Source organism: Peromyscus eremicus, chromosome 7 (assembly GCF_949786415.1).
Source record: "Peromyscus eremicus chromosome 7, PerEre_H2_v1, whole genome shotgun sequence".
NCBI classification, from domain to species: domain Eukaryota; kingdom Metazoa; phylum Chordata; class Mammalia; order Rodentia; family Cricetidae; genus Peromyscus; species Peromyscus eremicus.
In genome coordinates, this window is record NC_081422.1 from 14579669 (window position 1) to 14594517 (window position 14849).

The window sequence follows — 14849 nt, forward strand, 5'->3', positions numbered from 1 at the left end:
CTGGGGCTTTCTGGGATGAAGGAGAAGGGTTATTGTATTTAGAACGAGTGATTGTTGTAGTTCTAATGTTTTGAAGAAATCCCATGGTGACTACACTATTTTCCATTCTCAGAAACAGTATATAAAATTTTCTTTACTCTGTATCCTTAACAACATGTATTTTTTTTCTTTTCTTGATGAAAGACATACTAACTGATCAAGATAAAAACTCCTGCTATACTATTGGGTATTTACTATAAAGAATCAGTCAGTGTTCTAGTTTGCTTTCAACTGCTGTGATAGAACATTCTGACAAGAAAGCCACTTGAGGAAGAAAGGATTTATTTAGCTTACACATCCTGATCTCAGTCCATCACTGAGAGAAGTCTGGGCAGGAATAAAATAGGAGATATGGAGGAACACTGTCTTTGTCCCTTAGGTAGCTCACACTTTCACACAACCTAAGAGTTCCTGTCCAGGGTGGCACTGCCCACAGTGGTATGGGTTCTCCCATATCAATCACAATTATTAAAGTGTCCCACAGCCTTGTCTCCATGCCAATCTGATGGAGACATTTTCTCAGTTGAGGTTTTATCTTCACAGATGGCTCTAGCTTGTGCCAATTTGACAAAAACTACACAAGCTTGCTACATATTACATACCTACATACTCATGTTTGTTACCTCATTCTTCACAGCAGCTATGGTACAACCAGCCTGTGTACCTATTAGCAGAGGAATGGATAAAATCTGGTAAATAGATACAGTGGGACTCTATCCAGCCATAAATAATATGTCATTTGCAGAAAAGAATGGACAAGGGTCACTATACTAAATAATCATAGTGAATGAAATGAAATAAACTAGTCTCCAAAGAAAAATATTGCATGTTTTCTGTCATACATGGAATCTAGGGGAAAATACAGTAGGGAATATCATAAACCCATTCCTTTGTGCAATTAACATGTTAATTTAAAAGAACATTTTATTTATTGTGTGTGTCTGCATGCAGACGTCAGAGGACATTCCTCAGGAGTCAGTTCTCTCCTTCTACCATATGGGTCCTAAGCATAGAATTTATGTTGTCAGGCTTGGAATCAAGCACCCTGACCCACTGAGCTATCTTTCAGGCCCAATATATGCTAATTTGATAATATAGGCTTTTTATGCAAGACAGACAAATCCTAGGCTGTGTTGGGAGTCATTGCCTTAACCTTGTTATATACAGATGTTTGACATTCTGTGTTCCCTTGGCTGAAGTGGATTTATCTTGAATTTAATCTGTTCTCAGGAATGAAAACAAGGACCACAATGCTGAGTGTGAGCAGCAGGGCTGACTGGAGCCAGGATGTCAACTTCAGTTCCCAGGCACAGATGGAGTTCTGTTCCTGGTTCCATGTCTGCTGCAATCATCTGTGTGCTGTGGGATGTTCTGCAAGTGATCAGCAGCTTTCAGTGGACACTATGCAGGGACCAGAGTGGGCAATGAGTTGCCAGCACTCTCAGCCTTTACAGTGTAAAATTATGTGTGGCTGGAATAGGAACCAGCCTTAAAAAGCAAAGGAATTCTGTCATATAGTACAACATGATTGAAAATATTTGTTGATCAAGGTATGCCAGTCATAACAGATAAATGCTATCTGTTTCTACATACAGCTATCCCTAGTGTAGTCAAATTTATAGAAGTAGAAAATAGAACAGTGGATGCCCTGGCCTGGGAAGAGGGATAAAGAGTTAGTGTGTAGTAGGAAAAGAGTTTCTGTTTCCGAAGTGACAGTTCTTGAGATGAATGGTGGTGTTGGCTGCACAACAATATGAAGGTGATTAATACCACTGGGCCAGGCACTGAAGAATGGGTCAGAAGGTCTATTTTATGTTTTCTATATGATACTTTTTAAAGCAAAAGATTATGATCTGTAGCTACCCTGAGATTGTTTTCTTTCTCTGTTCATCTGAATGTCCTTCCTCTTCCTCTACCTCTTCCTTCTTTACCTGCTCCTCTTCCTCCTTAGTCTCCACCTTCCTTCCTCCCTTTCCATTTACATTTCGGTTTTCATGTCTTCCTCTGTTATTTATTTCTCAATGATTGTCTATTCTCTTTTTGTCTCTCTTTCTTCCCTTGGCATTTGTTTCTCTCATCTGTTTTCTATCTCACCCCCCCCCCCAATTATACTGCCAAATTATTTCCTTCCTGTTAGAAAATCCCAGTTTCTGTCCTTTTTTCTATACCCTGTATCCTTTGTGTCACCAGAGAGAGAATTATCTTCAAAGCTGGTGGGCCATATAAGCTGTAGGAATTAAGGCAAGGACTAGGATTTCATGACAGAGAATACATCAAGACATCACATTCCACTTCACAAATATATTTAATTCTCAAAAATTTAAAAAGACATAAAATGATAAAATTTATCAACAACCTGAAGCATTATATAGACACAAAAGTTATTATATATTGTGCCCCCAAATTAATATTTTTATGTAAGTTAAATTTGTTTTTAGCTAATATAACAAGTTTTATATTATTTATAGAATAATTTATTAGTTATATTTGCATAACTAGGATTAAAATATCATAGAAATGATTTAAGGCAGGGAAAGTTTACTTAGCTACAGTTTCACAATGTTACCGTCTATCCTGGTAGGATTCTTGGCTTTGGGATTGGGAGACAGCAGTTGTATGCATGTGGGCAGACTAGGAAGCAGAGACAGGTGATCTGGAACCACAGGTGGTTACAATGTTCACATTGCCTATTCCTAGTGATTTCCTTCTGCTAGCAAGGACCCTCTTGCTAAAGGCTCTATGCCTTCAAAATATTGCCATAAGCTGGGGACTGAGAATTCAAAACATAAGCCTGTGGGGGACATTTCAGATTCAAGCCATAGCAGGAACCATGTGACCCTTGATGTTTTGATATGTGTGTGCATTGTAAAATGTTGGAATCTGGTCTAATCTTAAAGACATTATTTGTTTATCCTGAAAATATAAAAACCTATCAAATTTTTTATTCATAGCCATTATTGTTTTTATGGTTATTTACATTTTTTAAAAAATACATTCTAGAAATTTTTAGTAGCACATATCAATGTATGAATTGTATCAGATGTACATGCTGTGTATTCATGATATTTATAATTATGCTACATGTGAAAATTCATTTGAGAGGCTGAGGCTGAGACAGGAGGATTGTGAGTTTGAGTCCAGCCTGGGCTATACAGCAATTTGAAGGCTAACAAGGATTATGTGGAGCCAAAACCTGCCTCAAAAAAAAAAAAAATGCTCCCCACCTAGAGATTGTGTGAAAAGTTCCTTTTGGATCTAATAACAAAGGGTCATTGTGACTTTTTCAAGGGAAGGAGCCACAGAATGATGACAACATACGAAGGTTCCAAATAGTCTGAGGAGCTGCTTGGAGGTAAGATGCTCCAGAAAAACACATACAGGTGTCCCTTTTTGAGCAGTTTGTGCTAAGAGGAAGGGGCAGAAAAGGTTAGGCAAGGAGTTTCTATGTAGTTCAGAGAAACGTAAACATGGCTTTATGCCGAAGGAAGGATTCCCTAGAAAAAGAGTTGTTGAAGATTGAGGAACTTCTTAGTGGGCATGAGGTTACAAAATAGGAAGATGGGGAAAATCTCAGATTGGGAGATAAAGGAAATATCAACATAATTGGAAGAAATTTACAAAGAGTCTAAGATATGTCTAAGTATGTCAACTAGACCCCTAAAACTTCAGGCTAGTTTACAGTTTCCCCATGAAGTACTGGGAAAATTTTAAGGAAACATGAGTGTGTCAGTGTATGAGTGTTTTATTCCTCTGCTTTTGGCTGTGGATGTAAATATCTGCCTTGACTTCCTTGCAGTGATGGACTATAATATAATGGAATTATAAGCCATTCATTGCTTTTGCCAGAGTATTTTATCACAGCAACAAAAAGTGGAACTAAAATTGGAAATGACAAAAAATAAAAATAAAGTATCAGGTTTAAGATTCAGTGACTGATAGACTAACACATAAAAGGAGAGATCAATGCCCAGGCTTTAGGACTTTCTCCATGTTAGTATTAAATATTTTGTATTTATAGTTGCACCAAAATAGTATGTCGTGTTTTTTCTTCCCACAGGTATCATAAGGCTGGCAGTCTTCCAAACTTGAAGTTTTACAAGGTAGGTAAGGTAAATGGAAAAGAATTTTTCAGTAATACCAATGGAATTATTGAGCTCATAGACTGTGGAATTGAGTACTAATGTGGGATCAGGAGGAAGGAGCTTGGATAATGGGTACCAAAGTTACACTGAAAGAATCAGTTCTTATATTCTATAACAGCATGTGACTGTAGTTCACAATATTTCATACATATTATAAAGAATTAGGAAAGATAAATTTGAAGCTTCCCAACACAAGGAAATGGTAAATGCTTAGATGGTTAAAATGCTAATTATCTTGATTTAATCATAATACAGTGTGCATATATATGTATCACATGATCATACTCTTCTGTAAATGCTTGTACTTGTATGTTAACCTAAAAGAAGAACAATTTCCACAGAAGTCAAATTGTAGAATCTGCCCAGATGCCCATCATCTTATGAATGGATGAAGAAAATGTAGCATATATAGACAAAAGAAATTTTCATTTTTGAGACAGGGTTTTATGTAGCCCAGGCTGGTCTCAAACTCATTTTGTAGCTGAGGATGCCTTTAAATTTTTTAATCTTCCTTCCTCCATATCCCATGTGCGATCATTACCAACCTGCATCACCACACTCAGTTTTATGGAGATCAGACATCGGGTCTTGTGCATGCTAGGCAAGCATTCTGTCAACTGAGCTCTAGAGTCAGTCAGTGGACTGTTACTGAGCCATACAGTAGAATGAAATTCTGCCATTTTTGGGACAGTGGATAGAACTAGAGACCATCATATTGAGTGAAAGAAGTCAGACTTGGAAAGATAAATACCAGAATGGGGAGATGGCTCAGTGGATCAAACACTTCTATGCAACTATGAAGATTGGAGTTTGAATCCCAAGAACCTACATTAAAGCCAGCCAATATTTAGAAATATATGTATATATGGGTAGCACGTAACAACAATTAATGAAAAAAAAGGGGTCATGTCTGATAATATTTTGTTTGTATTCATTAATAATAAACAATAAAAAATAAAATTTGCCTGAAGGTCAGAAGACAAAGCCAGCCACTAGATTAAACATAGAGTCCAGGCAGTGGTGGCACACACCTTTAATCCTAGCACTCAGAAGGCAGAGATCCATCTGTATCTCTGTAAGTTCAAAAGAGAAACAGGACCAGGCGATGGTGGCACACACCTTTAATCCTAGTACTTGGGAGTCACATGCCTTTAATCCTAGTATTAGGAAGGTTGAGACAGGAAGTGATATGGCTGGGCAGAGAAAGGAATATAAGGCAAGAGGAGACAGGAGTTTGGCATTCAGTCTGAGGATTTGTGGAGATAGGCTCTCGCCTCCCTTTCGGCCCCAGGATTTGGTGATGATGAGAAGTTTCTCTAGTGGCTTGTTACTTTGTTCCTCTGATCTTTCAGCATTTACCCCAGTATCTGGCACTGGGTTTTTATTATAAGACCAATTAGGATTTGTGCAACAATCATGAATTTAAAAGAGCGAAAGGAGGGGCAAAAGGGGGCTTAGTGGGAGGAAAAGGAAGAGAGAAATAGTGTAATATAATCTCAAAAATAAAATACATTGAAAAACAAATACAAAACAAACAAACAAGCAAGTGTGGTGGCCACATGTAATCCCAGTACCAAGGAGGCAGAAATAATGGATCTCAGGGGCAAGCTGGCTATCTAGACTACCCAGAATTGGTGAACTCTAGGTTCAATGAGAGACCCTGCCTCAATGAATAAAGTAGAAGTCTATTGAAGATGGTCTCTGGCATCAACTTCAGGCCTCCACAGGCACATATGCATATGTGCACACATATGCAAAGACATAAGCACATGCATATTCTGCACATACACACCCAAAAGAAAAGACAAATACCATATTTCCTCTTGTGTGGAAACTCTATATTTAAAGCAGTTTTAACGTTTGTGGGTTTTGTTTTTTTTTTTTGAGTGTAGGGGGTGTATAGATATGTTTGCCATGACAAGCATGTGGAGGTCAGAGGACAGCTTGTGGGAGGCGATGCTCAGATTATCAGGTTCAGCAGCAAGGGCCCTTACCTTCAGAGCCACTTCAACATGGGAAGTGTGTTTTAAATAAAAAAGAATATAACATGAAAAAGGAAAACATGAGAGATGTGGAAGGGAAATGGGGAAAGGAGGAGGGAGAGGAGGCATAATAAAGAACAATAGCAGTGGTGACTGTGATCAAAGTACCTATTTGTGAATGTGGAAATGTCACGGTGAAGCCCCTTTGTGTAATACATATTAATAAACATAAGTAAATGAAAAAGGGAGGCAAGTATTCTGGAGTAAACTTTTGTTCTTGAGAAATATTTATGTGCCATGTACTGTTACATAAAATCTAGCAAGAAACACTAGAAATCAAAATCTGGTGGTGAGTGACTACATTTTCTTCCTTCCTTCCTTCCTTCCTTCCTTCCTTCCTTCCTTCCTTCCTTCCTCCTTCCCTCCCTCCTTCCTTCCCTCCCTTCTTTCCTTCCTTCCTTCCTTCCTCCTTCCCTCCCTCCTTCCTTCCCTCCCTTCTTTCCTTCCTTCCTTTCTTTCTTCCTCCTTCCCTTCCTCCCTCCGTCCTTGCTTGCTTCCCTCCCTCCCTCCATCCCTCCCTCCCTTCCTTTCTTTCTCATTCCCTCCCTCCCTCCATCCCTCTCCTTCCCTTCCTTCCTTCTTTCCTCTTTTCCTTCTTTCCTCTCTTCCTTCTTTCCTTCCTTCCATCCCTCTTTCGTTTCTTTCTGCTCTGCTGTGAATAGGTTTTCTAAACTATTTTGAACATGACCTTTTGGGTTGATTAATATGTCTCAAGGTCTTGTGGTGATTTTTCAAGAATGATATTGTTGGTAGTTTTGCTATTAATTTTTTAAAATACATATTTATTCTTTGAAAGTTTCATACATGTATGAAATGTATTGATCATATCATCTTTCATTTCACCCCCCAGCTTCACCCAAATACCCTCACCACTTCTCTCTTCCAACTCCATGCCCTTCTTTTTAAATCTACTGAAAGTTATTAGTGCTTCCAGTATGTGCATGGATGTAGGGCCATCCACTGAAGCAACCCATCAGAGGCCACATCCCTGAAGAAAACTTACTGTTCCTCCCTCAGCAGCCATCAACTGCCATGAGCTTCTCCCACATCTGTGCTGGAATGTTTGCTGACCTGATCTTGTACAGGTTTTGTGCGAGTAATTAGAGTTATTGTGAGTTCCTGATTGCAGTGGCCCTGTTGTGTTCAGAAAATGCTGTTTCTGTAACACTCTTTCCCAACCTCTGACTCTTACAATCTAATTTCACTGTTGATTTAAATGTTAAAGGAGCTATGAAAATCAAGTGGTTCATAATATATTCATTGTCAAATAACATAGAAGAATGGCAAAATTAGAGACTTGGAGGAAGACAGGACTGTGTATCATGACAGGGGATCTGAGGTCTCAAGCTCTTGGCAGTGGATCCAGAGAGAATAAAAATACACTCAAGCAGGGACAGAATTTTGCCAAATGGTTGGAGAATTTTGACTTGGAGCTTTCTGCGCTCAGCTTAGATCTGCTTAATGATGTCCCTGAATACAGGTCAAATCTATCACCAGAGGGATAGAGGGAAGGTAGAAAGTAAAAGCAGCATTGCTAATTGATAAGTATTACATGGATAATACAAGAAGGCAGCCTTCATCACATTATTCCAATTTTATCGTTTATGCTAATAGGATTAAGAAAGGAGTCAGATGGGCAAGACTTCACAGAGGAAGCAATGTGACTGTGAGAACCTATCAAAGCCAAAGCCTTGTTTAAACACCTCAATCCCCTTGAGAATGTCTAGTTATACATTCAAGAGGCCAGTCACTAGAATCACATCCCATCCTGGCAATGAGGTAAGATATCATCATTGGGAGGAGAGCCTGGACAAGCCCCAGCAAGCCTGCTGGCAGAAGAGACTGCAAGGACTCCAGGCCTACAGCAGTGCAGGAGAACTTTTGACCACTTCAGATCTAGCCAAAGCTTTGCAAGACCTTACACCCCGAGGCACAGATGCATCTGTTTCAGAGACTCAAGCCAACAGCATTGGCTCTAGGCCCATGACCACCCATGAGTCATCTTCACATTTGGCAGAGATGATTCCAGAAGCAAGTATCCCACAGATCCTTTGCAATCAAATTCTCGTCACCGAAGAAGATATTAGCAAGCAGGAAAAGAAAGTGAAAATAGCAAGAGAAAGACTGACAGTTGCATTGATTGAACACAGGCTAGCAAATGAGGCAGAGAAAGTGAGGGGGTCAAGGAGGGCAAACTTATAAACGGAGGGGAAGCTGGGGAGAAGATACTGCAGATGAAATGCAGAATTGTTTTAACACTTCTTTGTGGTGTCTTTTGTTGTTTTTTTGAGACCTTGAAACTTTAAACTTGACAATCTTTATTAAAATTCTTCATGCAATGCAAAAAAAATAAATACAAATGATAATTTCTTTCTTTCTCTTACTCTACCCACCTCTTTCTCTATGTTGAAGATCACACTGAACTTCCCACTCATACCAGGCAAATGCTCTACCATAGAACCATATCATCCAGCCAGTAATTTTTATTTTTTAAAATTATTTTAGGGGCTGGAGAGATGACTCTGTGATTAGGAGCACTTGCTGCTTTCCAGAGGACCCAAGTTTAATTCCCAGTATCTACATAGCAGTTTACAACAAGGGGATCGAATGCTGTCTTCTGGTCTCCAAAGACACTAGGTACACACACATGATACATAGACGTACATGGAGGCATAAACATAACAAATTACTTTTAATTATGTGTGTCTGTGTATTGCTATGTGCACTTGAGAACAGGTGCATGAAGAGGCTGTAAGAGGGCATTGTATTCCCTGGAGCTGTAGTTATAGGCAGTTGGGAGCCATCATACACTGGTATTAGGAACCAAACTTGGACCCTCTGGGAGAGTGCTCTCAAGTATTGAACCATCCTTTAGCCCCAGTAAATTATTTTAGAGATGAGAAATTGAGTTTGAGGTGAGAAAAGATTTTTTTCTTTTGCTCTTTATAGTCCTATATTCATTCACTATTTTATTTTGTTTATGTATATGAGTGTTTTACCTGCATGTATGTCTATGAACAGTGTGTGAGGTTGGTGGCCGTGGAAGCCAAAGAGGGTATTAGATCTCCTGGAACTGGAGTTATAGACAGTTGGGAGTTGTCATTCAGGTTTTGGGAACCAAACCCAGGTCCTCTGGAAGAGCACCAAGTACTTCTTAACTTCCAACCCATCATTTTCTAGTTACCTCACTTTTTTTTTTTTTTTTTTTTTGGTTTTTCGAACAGGGTTTCTCTGTGTCATTTTGATGCCTGTCCTGAATTTACCTCTTGTATTTTACCTACAGTGTTTTAAAAACTATTGTGGCTTATGATAGTCTTAGAAGGCACAATCTCACAGCAAACTCCCTGTTTTTCATTTTGTTTTGTTTGTTTGTTTGTTTTGGCTTTATAATCTTTCTGCCCCTTCTTAGCAATGATCCCTAAACTTAATTTCAGGAGTTGTGTTGTATATGTATCCCTTGGGACTGGATAAATCAAGACACAACTCTCTGTCTTGATTGGTTGTGGTTTTCTGTAATGGTGTCTGACTGTTGTAAAAAGAAGTTTCCTTGATGCAGGTGAGGATGATACTTACCTGTGTAAAGATATATAATACAGTGTTTGGATATGCATATATAATAAAATGATTTTTACAGATTAACAGCTATCGTGTAACTTTTCTAATCACTAGTGAAATATTTGTCAAAAGCAACCTAGGGAAAGAGTTTCTTTTGCTTCACAGTTGAGGGGGCAGTCAGAAGACTTGGCAGCAGGAATATGAGGCAACTGCTCACATATCTGCAGTTAGAAAACAGCAAGACAGTGTTGAAGTTCTACTCACTCCTCCCCCCCTCCATTTGTTTCTTCTTATTCAGTCTGAGACCTCATTGATGAGGCCATTGGATGGTACCACTTATGTTTTTTTAATTTTATTTAAAAAACTTTTTTATTCATTTTATGTAGATGTAATTCTAAATGGTCTTATTAAATAAGAAACACAGAGCCAAATAAAGAGTTAAAAGCCCAAGAGGTAAGAGCACTAGCGAATAGCCTTTAGCTTACCAGCCGCTGCTGTCCTTCCCGAGAGAGAGAGAGAGAGAGAGAGAGAGAGAGAGAGAGAGAGAGAGAGAGAGAGAGAGAGAGACCTTCTCCTGTGTGACCCGTCTTTAATTGCCTTTCTGTTCTGCCTTCTCATTGGTTCTAAACCCAACCACATGACTTCCTTGTCACTGCCTGCCTATATAGACCTCCAGGTCTTTGTGGTTGGTACTGGGATTAAAGGCATGTGTCTCCATGCTGGCTGTGTCCTTGAACACTCAGAGACTTTGCCTGCCATGTAATCAGATTAAGAGCATGTGCTACCACTGCCAGACTTCTGCTAAATGGCTTGCTATTAGCTCTGACCCCCAGGCAACTTTATTAACATACAAATAAAGTCACATTTCGGCACAAATAAAATATCACCATAATTTTACATACCAATCACAGATCCCCCTCTCATCCCTCCTCCCACTCCCCCCACTGCCACCTAATCCCCTCCCACACCCCTCATCCCCTCCTCCAAAAAGATAAGTTCTCCCATGGGGGTACAGCAAAGCATGGTACATTCAGTTGAGGCAGCACCAAGCCCCTTCCCCCTGCATCAAGGGTGAGCAAGGTGTCTGACCATAGGTATTAGGATCTAGAAAACCAGCTCATGCACCAGAGATAGATCCTGATCACCCTGCCAGGGCCCATCAAATAGAGACCCAGCTATACAACTGTCTCCTGTATGCAGAGGGTCTACTATGGTCCCATGCAAGTTCCACAGTTGTCGGTCTAAAGCTCATGGGTTCCTATGTGTGGTGGTATTGTATTCCTCAAAATATTGTACACCCTAATAAATTTATCTGGGGTCAAAGAACAGACAACCACTAAATACAGAGGCTAGAAAATGGTGGCACTCACACCTTTAATCCTAGCATTCCAGAGGCAGAAACCCATCTGGGATCTCTGTGAGTTCAAGGCCGCATTGGAAACAGCCAGACATGGTGGCTCACACCTTTAATCCCAGGGAGTGGTGGTAGAAAGCAGAAAGGTATATGAGACATGAGGACCAGAAACTAGAAGCATTTGGCTGGTTAAGCATTGGCTGGTTAAGCTTTCAGGCTTTCGAGCAGCAAAGTTCAGCTGAGATTCATTCTGGATGAGGACTCAGAGGCATCCAGTGTGAGGAAAACAAGATCACCTGAGAAGTTGGCCAGGTGAGGTTAGCTGTGACTTGTTCTGGTTCTCTGATCTTCCAGTTCAACCCAATACCTGGCTCAGGTTTGATTTAATTAATAAGAGCTTTTAAGATTCCTGCTACACCTATGAGTTTGGTTCCACTCATGTTTAGGGTGGATCTTCTTTCCTCATTAAACTCTGAAAATACCCTCACAGACATACCCAGAACTGTGTCTTCTAGGTAACTCTAGAACCAGTCCAGTTGACAATGCTGATGAATACCTCACGCTATTTCATATAGTTACAATCTTATGGGTAGTACAAAACCTGAAATCTGGCTTACTCAGTTTCCATTATATAGCATGGTTTTACTGACGGGAATTCTACACTGCACACTAGAGCTCTGGACATGGTTTTTCTACCTAACTTCAGTTTTGTGCTCTCTAATCTCCATCTGTCCATGCTCACTCCTGTCCACCCATAGTCACAATCATTCTCTTACCTATTTTCATATATTTGTCTTTCTAAAGACTCTGTACCATGAAGTCAACCACCCCACTCTGTGTGTGTGTGTGTGTGTGTGTGTGTTTGTGTGTGTGTGTGTATGTGTGTGTGTGTGTGTGTGAAATATGTGCCACAGAACATGTTAGAGGACAAACTCTGGTGTTGATCCTCACCTCTCACAGTATCTCAAGCTCATGAACTTCCATGGATTCTCTTGTCCCTGTCCTATTGCCTCACAGGAGTGCTGGGATTTCATATACATGCTACTGTGTCCAGATTATGGAATTCAAACTCTGTGTCTGTCCAGCAGACACCAGCAAGCATTTACCCACTAGGCTGTGCCCCAGCTTGCATACTTCTTTTTATGTCAAACTTACTTTGCTTAAAATCAATAGGAGTTGCCTATGTTGTGCAATTAGCCAGACCTGTTGACATAGGCTTTTGTGGTTGATATATTGTACACCCTAATAAACTTATCTGGGGTCAGAGAACAGAACAGCCACTATAATAAACATAGAGGTCAGGCAGTGGTAGCACACGCCTTTAATCCTAGCATTCTGGAGGCAGAGATCCATCCTGATCTCTGAGTTCAAAGCCACACTGGAAACAGAGCCAGGCATGGTGACTCACGCCTTTAATCTCAGCACTTGAGATCTCATGTCTTGCTTGGGAAAGACACATGCCTTTAATCCCAGGAAGTGATGGCAGGAAGCAGAAAAGTATATAAGGCATGAAAACCAGGAACTAGAGGCTTTTAAGCTTTTAGGTTTTCAGCAGCAGTTCAGCTGAGATCCATTCAGGTGAGGACTCAGAAGCTTTCAGTCTGAGGATTTGTGGAAACAGGATCGGATTAAGAGTTGTCAAGGTAAGGTTGACTATAGCTTGTTCTGCTTCTCTGATCTTTCAGATTACACCCCAATATCTGCCTCCATGTTTTTTATTAATAAGACCCGCGAATGATTCATGCTACCGGGGTGGGCATGCCGGGTCAGCAGGTAAAAGCTCGTGCTGCCAAGCTTGAAATCGTGAGTTGATTCCTGGATTCACATGGCTGAAAGAGTTAATAATTCCCCCAAGCAATTCTCTGACCACCACATGGGTGCTTGGCACCACATGCATGTGCATGCACACACACAAATAAATGTAATGAAAATTAACTAGAAAACAGACATAAAACTTAAAATGTTACTTAGATATATACTGAAACATTGCGTAAATCCAATAAATCCAATACATTCTGACTAGGCAACCTTAGCCTGTTATCTCTTTATTATATCTATATATAGTCCATATCTATATCTATATGCATACATACATACATACATATGGAAGGTAGAGAAAGGGGATTCCTTAGGATGGATTACAGGTTGAGGTCCAGTTAGCACAACAATGGCTGTCTACCAATGGAAAGTCTGAATCCAGTACTTGTTCAATCCACAAGGCTGGATGTCTCAGCTGGTCTTCAGTATATGCCAGAATCCTGAAGAAATAAACCCTAATGCCAGTGAAGGAATGGACTGATAGTAAAAGCAAGATCAAGCAAAGTGAGAGCAAGCTTCCTTCTACCAAATCCTTTCCATAGGCTGCCAGAAGAAGGTGTGGCCCACATTAAAGGTTGATTTTACCAGTTCAAAAGATCTGGATTAAAGGTTTATCTTCCCACCTCAAAGATACAGTATAGAAGTGGGTTTTCCCACTTCAAATGACTTCCCTCACAGATGTGCCCCGCCATTTGGGTTTTAGTTAATTCCATATGTAATCAAGTTGACAAACAAGAATAACCATAATATCTGTAAGGACAAGGCACTACATAATTCTGTGGCACTCCTGTGTAGTCTGTGCTTGCAACTCTGGCCCCCGCATACACGCCTACCCCACAAAGATGCTGTTGATTTCATTTTCTGTTGGCTATCTACTCCTGGGCATACAACCTACCCTTAAAAGTAGTTTGTTTTCCCAGTGAGACTCCCATGGAGAAAACTAAATTTTCATTTGCGAGTGGTTATCACCTAGAGATTGCTTTTAAGTTAAGGATGGGGATATGTAACCATTTCTCCTTTCAGCTCTAGGACCTTATCTGGTACAGACCTGTTCAGGCCCTGTGCATGCTGCTTCAGGTTCTGTGAGTTTGCACGTATGTTGACTATGTTGATTTGAAGGGCCTTCTTTTCTTGGTGTCCTCCATCTTCCCAGGCTCTTACACGCTTTCCACATCTTCTTCTGTGGAGCTCCCTGAGCCCTGAGGGGAGGGATTTGATGGAGATATCTTTTTTAGGGATGAGTGTTGGGAGGTATCCTTGCTCTCTGCATAATGTCTGGCTATGGGTCAGTGTATTTGTTCCCAGCTGCTGTGGGAGGATGTTTCTCTGATGAAAGCTGAGCAAGGCACTAGCCTATGAGTATAGCTGAATTTAATGCTATTTTTTTATATAGAACAATAGTGTCCTAGTCAGTGTTCTATTGCTGTGAAGAGACCCTATGACCATGGCAACTCTTATAGAAGAAAGCCTTTAACTGGGACTTGCTTACAGTTTCAGAGATTTAGTCCGTTACCTTTACAGCAGGGAGCATGGTGGTATGCAAGTAGACATTGTAGTTGAGAGTTCAACATTTGTAATCTGTAGGCAGCAGGAAGAGAGAGAACCACACCTACTCCTAAAAGGTCACACCTCCTAATCCGTCTCAAAGAACACCACTCCCAAATGACCAAACATGCAAATATATGAGCCTATGGGGCCATTCCTATTCAAACCACCGTAAACAGTATTTGGTTTAACCCTAAGTCCCTGAATTATCTAGTCTCAGGTTCTTGGTCACCCAAGCAGTGTCAGGTATAGGTTCTGTCTTGTGGAGTGGACTTTAGTCAACTCAGACATTGGTTGGTGACTTCCACAAGCTTTGTGCCACCATTGCAGTAGTTGTCTTGCAGGCAAGACACC

At 40.3% G+C, this 14849-nt stretch overlaps 1 protein-coding gene across 3 annotated transcripts; it reads left to right on the plus strand.

The window, feature by feature from the left end:
* Positions 1–3310: 3310 nt before the first annotated feature.
* Mbd3l1 (methyl-CpG binding domain protein 3 like 1) lies at positions 3311–8485 on the plus strand. Of its 3 annotated transcripts, none has more exons than XM_059267369.1 (3): positions 3311–3391; positions 4097–4139; positions 7838–8485. In XM_059267369.1, exon 3 carries the CDS (start codon positions 7856–7858, stop codon positions 8423–8425), a length of 570 nt encoding a protein of 189 aa, XP_059123352.1. In that variant the 5' UTR covers positions 3311–3391; positions 4097–4139; positions 7838–7855; the 3' UTR covers positions 8426–8485. The 3 variants fall into 3 exon arrangements, with proteins under 3 accessions (XP_059123352.1, XP_059123353.1, XP_059123354.1); XM_059267370.1 differs by having other exon boundaries at positions 3360–3419; XM_059267371.1 differs by lacking the exon at positions 3311–3391 and adding an exon at positions 3404–3465.
* Positions 8486–14849: the final 6364 nt, after the last annotated feature.

Bases quoted from the DNA above. Each gene is read 5' to 3' on its own strand.
- Mbd3l1 (XM_059267369.1), top strand. From the start codon at position 7,856: ATGGGCAAGACTTCACAGAGGAAGCAATGTGACTGTGAGAACCTATCA.